At 29.3% G+C, this 9,500-nt stretch overlaps 1 protein-coding gene across 1 annotated transcript; it reads right to left on the reverse strand.

The window, feature by feature from the left end:
- Nucleotides 1-1,079: 1,079 nt before the first annotated feature.
- LOC107953632 (putative MO25-like protein At5g47540) lies at nucleotides 1,080-4,429 on the reverse strand. Its single transcript, XM_016889000.2, has 11 exons — nucleotides 4,158-4,429; nucleotides 3,849-4,010; nucleotides 3,651-3,769; nucleotides 3,461-3,535; nucleotides 2,945-3,038; nucleotides 2,755-2,814; nucleotides 2,231-2,299; nucleotides 2,031-2,129; nucleotides 1,877-1,921; nucleotides 1,457-1,559; nucleotides 1,080-1,381 (listed from the first exon to the last, which is right to left on the reverse strand). Exons 1-11 carry the CDS (start codon nucleotides 4,275-4,277, stop codon nucleotides 1,284-1,286), a joined length of 1,044 nt encoding a protein of 347 aa, XP_016744489.1. The 5' UTR covers nucleotides 4,278-4,429; the 3' UTR covers nucleotides 1,080-1,283.
- Between the last annotated feature and the right edge of the window lie 5,071 nt (nucleotides 4,430-9,500).

Below are 9,500 nucleotides of genomic sequence, written 5' to 3' on the forward strand. Positions count from 1 at the left end.
CTTTTTTTTTTAAATCAATTATTCTATCTTACTTCAAGTAAAATTAATGCGTTTTAAGCCAGTTTTATGATTATTCACTTAAAAATTCTTTAAAACGAAGGCAATGTTCAATGTTCGGCAACTTGGGAATCGTACCCTATCGTGCTGGGTTGCGATTTCCCATTTGTTCAAAACCATCTAATATTCTTTTGGAATTTCACCCATGTCTTTAAAAATTCTTTAAAACAAATGTAATGTTTGATGTTTGACAACTCGGGGAATCACGCCCTATTGTGTTGGGTTACGATTTCCTGTTTGTTCAAAATAATCGAATATTCCTTTAGAATTTCACTCGTGTTCTTTAAATTCTAAAATAAGGCAATGTTTTGCGTTTTGGAACATCGAAAAATTGTGCCTTAACTTATGGGATTTCGGTTATTTCGTTGATTCTAAATAGCCAAATATCCTTTTGAGTTTTAAAACATATGGAAATCCAATTAAAATTAAAGACAAACTTGCGCTTGGGAGTTCATGGTATTGTGTCCTAACTTACGGGATGTGATACTCCGATATCTCGAGACAAGGAAATCTTTAGCAATCATTTTGAGCTAATTCAACCGTTTTTAAATCGACATCAATAAAAAGGGATCGTACTTCAAATTCATTCCCGATTTTTAATTTTCAACATTAAGACATTAACTAATCAATTCGGTACCAACTTTTGGGCGTGTCAAGGGTGCTAAACTTTCCTCGCACGTAACCGACTCCCGAACTTATTCTCTTGGATTTCGTAGACTTAGTAAACTAAAATTGTTTTATTAAAGCAAAGGTGATCCGATTACACCAAATCAAGATCGGTGGCGACTCCCATTTTAATTTTCACTTTCAAAACCAAAGTCGATCCCCGTTTTTTTCAAAAAAATGGTTTTGACAGTGGAACTTGAATTTTGAAATATGAAAAGTAGAGAGACTGAATTCTTAGAAATAAAAGTACAAGAGTTAAATTCTAAATTTTTAAAAAGAATAGGGACTTATGATATATTTAAACTTTCTTTTCCTTTTATCAGTAAAATACTTTAAAAATAAATAAAAAAAGAATTTCATGATAATAATTTTTACAATTACCACAATAACATCCGCAATTACAATAAAAAAGAAACTATGCAGCTGTAAAATAATTTTGAAACTTCCTAAATATGAAACTGTAATGTAAACAACATGCATGAATTAAGTATAGTACAATTAATAATTTAGCTAAAATAAATAATTAAATAAAAGAATGAAAGAAAATTTAACATGGAATATTAGAAAGAATCTAAATCTTGGCATGGACGATCCGTGGGTTGCAAGGTAGCAATCTCTTTGATGATCTGAGATTTATCGGCTTCAAACTGTTCATCCTCTGCAACATATATATATATTTACCATTTATTAACAATATTTAATACTTAAAAAAAATTCAATAAATGTATATTACCTTTATCAATGTTGAATTCGCCAAAAAATCGAAGAAGTTTGCTTCTATTTGTGACAAGGACACTGATGATCTCCGGAGGCTTATTATGATTTGCAACAAATAACTACGAAATAGTGAAAATTAATAAATAAATAAATAATAAAAGGGCAAAATCTGCAATTGCAAATAGGATTCAAGCTATGTGATGATTAAGCTTTATTCCAAAACTATGTTGTCTATGTTCTAATTGAGATTTCTTCAATACAAATTAAGAATTTCTTTTTTATTAGGTTAGAAATTATTTGAGTCAAGTATTACATGCTCGAATTCGACTTGTTTAATTATACAATAATCAAGCAAAATTCAAGCTTTATTTTTAAAAGAAAAGTTCTTATTTACACTCTAGCCAATCAAAATATACGTAGCAAAATCATCATTCACCTTGAACACATGAAATGTATCCAGTTTTATTGTCTTGTTTGAGTCCTGCACATTGATGAACCAAAATGATCACATCGAAACATATATTATATATGTATATATACAGTAATATGGTAAAGAAAAAGGTGTTAGTGATTAAAGGAGCAAAGAGTACCCTAAGAAGATTCATCATCATCCTCATGTGATCTAAGGAAGTCACATAACGAACCATCACAGCGGAATTCGAGCGATCTAACAACATATCTCCAAGGAGCTTCAACATCAAAAGCAACAACTATGAAGTTAGTAAACTTAGTTTTATTTGAAAACCCAAAGTTCTTAATACATTTCACCAACAACAATCATCTGATATACCTTCACAGCATGTCGTCTGGTTATGTAGCTTTCGGATTGCAGCAATTGTGAATTGTATTCCCGGAAAAACTGTAAGAAAGGGAAGAAAGAAATGTATTTAGCATGTAATATATAAAACCCGAATTAGAATAACTTTGATCTTAGCTGTTGCAATATGATGTTATGATTGTTATTTTGCGGTTTCGGCTTTTTTCACTATCGATATTTACTGCAGTTGATGTGTGATTGATTAGCAGTACTTTGTAATGATTAACTCACAACCATGTTTTACATGTATATATACATATATAATCATAGTATGATGTTTTACTGTTAAGTACTACCATGACCACAACGACCGCGGTTCGTCTATGTCTCAACCAAAATGAACATGATATGATTCAAAACACATGGATCATGAATTCATACCTCTGAAAGTACATGTTCTTACATTACTCGCTACTATCATACATGGAAATAATTTTAACATAGATACTAATATATATGTGTGTGCATGTGTGTGTGTGTGGAATACAGCACTTTACCCAGTCATAATTTGCAGAAAGAAATTCAGCCACAGTGGATTTATGCCTTGTCAAAAGCTCCTGCAGAAATGTGTTTGTGTCAGTCAGATCAGTTTATTTGTATGTTCTTTGGCACAAATAAAGCACACATATGCAAGAACAATGACTGACAAGAAAAGAAAAGAAAAGAAAAGACAAAATGATACTCAACTTTAAAAGTGGCTTGAACATCTGAAGCAATGTCGAAATTCGGATTTTGCAGATATCCGAAAAACTTCTTCATATGATCTGATTCCAAGACATACCTGTAAAATCAACCCACAAAAGTATCATTTAAGCCCTTTTTCCCCCTTAGTTTCATAATAAGTCATATTAGAAGGTTTTAAACTTAACCTGAATCTATTAACAGATCAGTTATGTGTATGCAAATCAGCAGCTATGGAATATGATAAAAGATTATACCTATATTCCTTTTAATTCTTGGCATATAATGGATTACGAAAGAATTTGCAGCAAATCAGTGTTGAAGAGCTTAATACCCTTTTTTTATCCACAACATTAAGCTAAGCGTATTAATTGATATATTTGATCTTCATCTATCATCGGCCAGAAATTTTATTTTTCAGATATAAAGTTTTAGCATTATTAGCAAGAATAACATTTCTAAGAAGCTTTTTGTCGAACAATTTGGAAACAAAATCACAAATTAACCTTCTTTTTTTCTTACCTAGCAACATTCTGATGGCGGATGCACTCCCTTAAGATTGCACCATATGTCCAAGCAATATCACTGTCTTCATAACTGATTACCACGTCAAAACAATACAATCATCGTTCAAATATAGTATCCGAGTATGGATTCGAATACCAATATCCTATATTACTCGGATTCAAGAAAAAATATAATAAAATCTTACCCTGGTACCAAAATATCCATGATATCCAAGTTATTTTCCAGATACTCAGAAGCAATTACTTTTGAATTCACCCTTTGTCTTCGTAAATTAGCAATCACATGGGTAGCATTTTGACGTGCCTGCAAATCAATTTCAAGGCGCGAAACTCAATAATTACGAAAGAAAAGAAAAATAAAAGGTTCATCTATTGATACTTACCCCAGAATCCAAACTTGGAAGACAATTGATTAGAAGCCGAAATGTATCCTTTTGAAAGAATTCTTTGGTTACTTGTGCACATGCTTCTGTATTTGGCTCTATCTGTCCATCCCCAAAAAGAACAGTTCTTATATCCAAAAGCAGTTTATCCAGTTCTCCAATCTGCACAATTCATATAATATAAAACCATTATTCAATGCTAAATTTGCTACAATAATTAACAAATCTTATTCAAAACACCAACCTGCTTTTTTCATAAAATTGAGACATACTTAGCGGAAAAAGAAGAATCAAAAAACGAAAACCGACCTTCTCTGCTCGTTTCTTTTCCCGGGTCTCGGTGTTGCCGAGAACGAAAACAAGAAGCTCATGCAGATGCTGCACCATCTCCACCGGGGTCCGAGGTTTCGACTTGAACAACCCCTTCATTTTTCTTGATCCTTGATCCCTAAATCCTTCAAATCTTTTTTCTTCTAACACCTAAAATATTCTTCCGTTTCACAATGTAGATTGCACGATTCTTAGGGTTTTAGAAGAGGAGGATTGATTTGATACCAAATCGAAAATTGCATGGTTAGTTAGTTAGTTATATAATTGTAGTACGTGAAACCAAAGGCTTGCATGTGTTGGATGTTAAAACACCTCAAATTCATTAATGGGGAAATTGATAAATTTTGTTCATCTTTATTTAGTTAACATTTTTATTCCTAATTAAAAAAGAGAGTAAAATACAATATTCTCAATTTTGGATTAAATTAATATATTTTTATTTTCAATTTTTGATTTTTTATACGATATTAGTGGTGTGATAACACAATATGAATAGACAAGAGCTTTAATCACCACTTCATTCAAGTTAAGACCCGTACTCATATACGATTTTGATACAATATCATATCGTTTTTTTAAACTAATCCACCAGGTTAAAATATAATTTTGACACAATTTTTTGGCCAATACCCAAGACTAACAAAAATTATGGATTTGTGATCGATTGAGTCTTAACTTGGTTGGTATTGACATTGTTACCAATATAGAAAGACGAAGAAAGACATAGGCTCAAGCGCGTTTATCCTCCTATTTAAAGGTGGGGAGGGGTTATGGATAATTCTAGGTATTATATAAAAAAATTATGGATTTGTAAAACTATAATTAAGAATATTAATGAATCTATTGATTTGAGCTTTAATTTAATCAACAACGTTACTATTGCAATAATCGAGGGGGATTGGAGTTCAAGTATGTATAAACATGTATTATCTTTCATCTTAAGGGTTTTGAGAATTTATGGGTAGTATAAAAATCGTACTTAAAAAAAAGAATATTAATGAATCCGGATCAACCAATTTTACCCTTAAGAGATCCATTTAACGATGATACGCTTTAATCATCATTTTTTAAAAATTTTCATACTTTCCATCATAATTTGATTCAATTTTAAGTTTTTTCATATTAATTTTAATTTTCTTTTTTTTTGGAAAGTTTATTTTATGTCTCTTGAATATTATTTGACAAAGTTTCAAAATTTTGTCAAAAAATATTTAAAAACAATAAGTTTTCAAGTCAATAAAAAATATTTAAAAAAACAATAAGTTTTCAAGTCAATAAAAAATAATCAATTGTTATAAAATAAAGAGATATGGGGAGAATAAAGAACAAAGAAAATATGAAAGCAACAGAGAATGTACTTTATTGATCAAAAGCGGTGATTACAATGCTTCATCAGAGTCTTTATTTATAGGCATGAGAAGTATAAAAGAAATAGAGATCTAATTCTAATAACTATTAGAATTTAAAGTACATCAAAACTTTATCTTGATCATGATGGACATCCACTTAATAAGATATTCATAACACTCCCCATTGGATGTCCATTGGTAGATAATGTGCCTCATTAAAACCTTATTAGGAAAAACCTTGTGGGATAAAAACCTAACTAGGGAAAAAGAATACACAATCTATAATACGCATAATATATTGCCACATTAAAAACTTTACCAGGAAAACCCAATGGGACAAAACCTCGGTTAAGGGAAAAAGAGTACAACGCGTATTTACTCCCTCTCATGAAAACATCACATACTTTCTCATATTCTACATATTCAGTCTTGAATATTAGTTTTTCAAATGACTATTTAAATGTTTTTGCTAAGCATTTATATTACCGTTTTTTTAAAAGTCACGAGTGAGGGAAATTTGGGGAAATATATTTTGATCTCTTCAGGAGATTCAATAATAATCATAACAAACTTTAATCATGATTCTTTTATAAAAGCACAAATAGGTATTTTGGATCATTTTATAATCTCCTTCAACTATTATTCACTAAGTCAAATTTACTACATATATTCAAATTATTTCAATTCATATAAATGAATAATTTCCCGAGAATTTCAATATGCTTCTAGCATTCTAAATCCTTCAAGGATTTTAATATAAACTTTACTATATAGTGATTTATAAAGGTTATAGCAACAACTATTAGACACAAGTTAAATCTTTTATGAATTGTAAATTTAATAATATATCTAAAGGTTATTGCATCCACAAAAGAATATTATATCTTTTCATAATCAATACCAGTACTTAGCGAAAAACTTTATATTTTTATTCCGCGTTTGCAAAACTACTTCATTTGCACCCTCATTGGCTTTATACATTTAAATATTTGAACTACTGGTCCAAAAACTCCTCGAATTTAATTGTACTTGAGTTGCGTCTTTCTATTTAGATCAATTTATTCCATATCTATATTTCTCAATAGATTTATTCAAGATCCTCCTTTTATTTCATTATTTCAATAATAATATTGCATGTAAAATCATTGTTGACCACTTTTATTATTCGGTTCCACATTTTCTCGAATTGACATAACTTATCGAGATATCTTATTTTCATTATTTTAAAATTTAGTTTTAGGTACCTGAATCTCTTCTGAAGTTTTACTTATTAGTTATGTCTTGGTTCTCTTTTGGAGCACCCGCCTCCACTGGATAACCACTAGAATAATTTTCATCTTTGGAACCGATCAATCTATTATTTATTCTAACTGATTGTCCTATTGGGACTTTGATTCAAATTAAAATTTTATATGGTATATGACATTTGGTTATTCTCATTAAGGTTATAAATATATCTAACAGTTAACTTGTAATAAGTTATCCTTATTGAACTTTTGGTTCAATTACTCTGCCCCTAACTCATTATAAGTTATTGTTTCTCTCCCCCTAATGTTGGGAAAATTGACAACTCATGTCACAATTAAATCTCGAATTAATTGCTCAAAAATATTATAAGGAGACTCATATAAGTATACATTCCCAATCTCTTATTATGACTTGTGCATGGTGGTGGAGTAGTTGGAACATATACTGCATATCCAAAAATTTTAAGATGAGAAATATTTGGCTCTTGACCAAAAATAAATATTGTAATGGGGAGTATTTATAATTTATTGGCTTGATGCGTACAACATGTAAATCAATACAATCTCATATTGAAATAGAAAGTTTTGTTCTCATAAGTAATGATTTAGCTATTAGTTGGAGGCATTTGATAAACAATTCAGCTAAATTATTTTATGTGTGAACATGAGCTACAGGATGTTCAACTTTTATCCCAACTGATATGTAATAATCATTGAAAACTTGGGATGTAAACTCACCAACATTAGCAAGATGAATTGTTTTAATTGCATAATCTGAAATTAGTCATTTAAACAATCAGTCTGTCATTTGCGAGTTGATAACGTATGTGATTATTTTAGATGCATCTACCAAAATCATATAATATCAAAACCATCCACATGGTGGATGAATGAGCCCATATTCATTTCAAAAATGCAAGACATTAAATCTCAATTTTAGCTAATGAGTTTCTAAGAACCAATTTTTATTGAGAACAAACAACAAATGAGAATTCTTTAAATTAAAGAATCTTCTGATTTTTTAGTTGAATGTCCATATGAATTCTCAATTAATTTTCGCATCATATTCGATCTAGGATGGTCTAACTGGTCACGCCAAGTAGTAAACACATTTGTATTAGTAAACTTCTGGTTTACTTTAACATGTGCTTCAATTGTACTAAATTGTAACAAATTAATAATTTTATTATCATTCTTTTTAATTTGTATCCACATATAGATACTATTATGTCATTTACTACTGGAAATGTCTATATCAATATGAAGTCTATAATGCCACAAAGTCAATAAATATAATTTCCAAATAATTATATACAGTATTCACTTCAGGGAATATGCTAAAATCTTCAAATGCCCAAAAATCTATTAATAGTAAACTTTAAGAGTGGATCTTATTTTTCATGCATATAACAAGTACATAACCAATGACTTTTCATACATAAGTTTTCTCTCTTGCAAGTTCTCATTAGTAATATTTTACTACGTAAATTTAATTGAGAACTTATTCTGAATATTGTAGAGTTATACTCACAGTTTTTAAAAAATACTTACAACTTTAGATGCATCCAACCATAATAAGCTTTAGATAGAATTATCATATTCTATTGCTTATGAGTAGATCTTTCACAGTCAAATATTTTGCTTTCAACCCTTTAATATGGATGATGACAAAAGAATATCATAAATATTATAAATTAATAACTCAACCCCCTTTTTTTTATTCATATGAAATATAATCTTTTCCTTATTCACAATCCCAATATGAGATCCATTACAAATAACTTTTAAAAGTAATGCATTAACCATCACAAATTTTGTGCTTTTTAGATAGTGATATATTAGCTCTTCTGGAGCTTTCAACTAATTTTATACTATCAAATATTGGAATAATATTTGTTTGTTTCAATACTAAATAAGATAAATATTTTCTATCTATAATGATAGAATTCATTCCTACATTTTCATATCCTTCCTCAAAGAATATTAATAGAAACAAAATATTTCATATCACATATTGATAACATAAGTTATCTTTACCCTTTAAAGAGTTATCTTGAGAACTCTCATTGTTCTCTTATTTATTACTATGTTCCCACTTTTAGTAGTCCATTAGTATATCTTTTATTTTCTTTATGTTTACATTCACTTCGGGAAATGCAACAAATCTAGTAGGACAAACTTATAAACATCCTAATAGATTCTTTATTTCATAATTACCAACGCAAACATGCGTGAGATTTCAAATCAAAACCTATCTATGCTTGTTGTCATGATTAGTCTCCAATTATAATAAACAATAGATAAAATATAGTAAAATATACCTGAAGATCTTTAACATCATCGTCATCACTAGAAGGTATAAGATAGTTCAAAAATATTCTTGATTTCATATGGATAACGATATCAAATCTTTCACCATCCTTAAGAACAAGAAGTAAAATAAGTTAATCAAAACAATGATAACATATAATGAAAGAAGTATGAAAAATAATAATCAGATATGAAAAACATTAAATAAAAGAAACTTTCTGTAAAAACTTCACATTTTGCCGTCAAAGAAATTGAAAATCATGGAGGATAAATTTGATCGTCGATAAAAGGAACTATCATTTTGAGCAAGATTGTACTGATAACGTGTTATAAAATAAAGAGAAATGGGGAGAATCAAGAACAAAGAAACAGAGAATATACTTTATTGATCAAAAGGGGTGATTACAATGTTTCAT

The sequence above is a fragment of the Gossypium hirsutum genome, chromosome A08 (genome assembly GCF_007990345.1).
Source record: "Gossypium hirsutum isolate 1008001.06 chromosome A08, Gossypium_hirsutum_v2.1, whole genome shotgun sequence".
Lineage (NCBI taxonomy): Eukaryota > Viridiplantae > Streptophyta > Magnoliopsida > Malvales > Malvaceae > Gossypium > Gossypium hirsutum.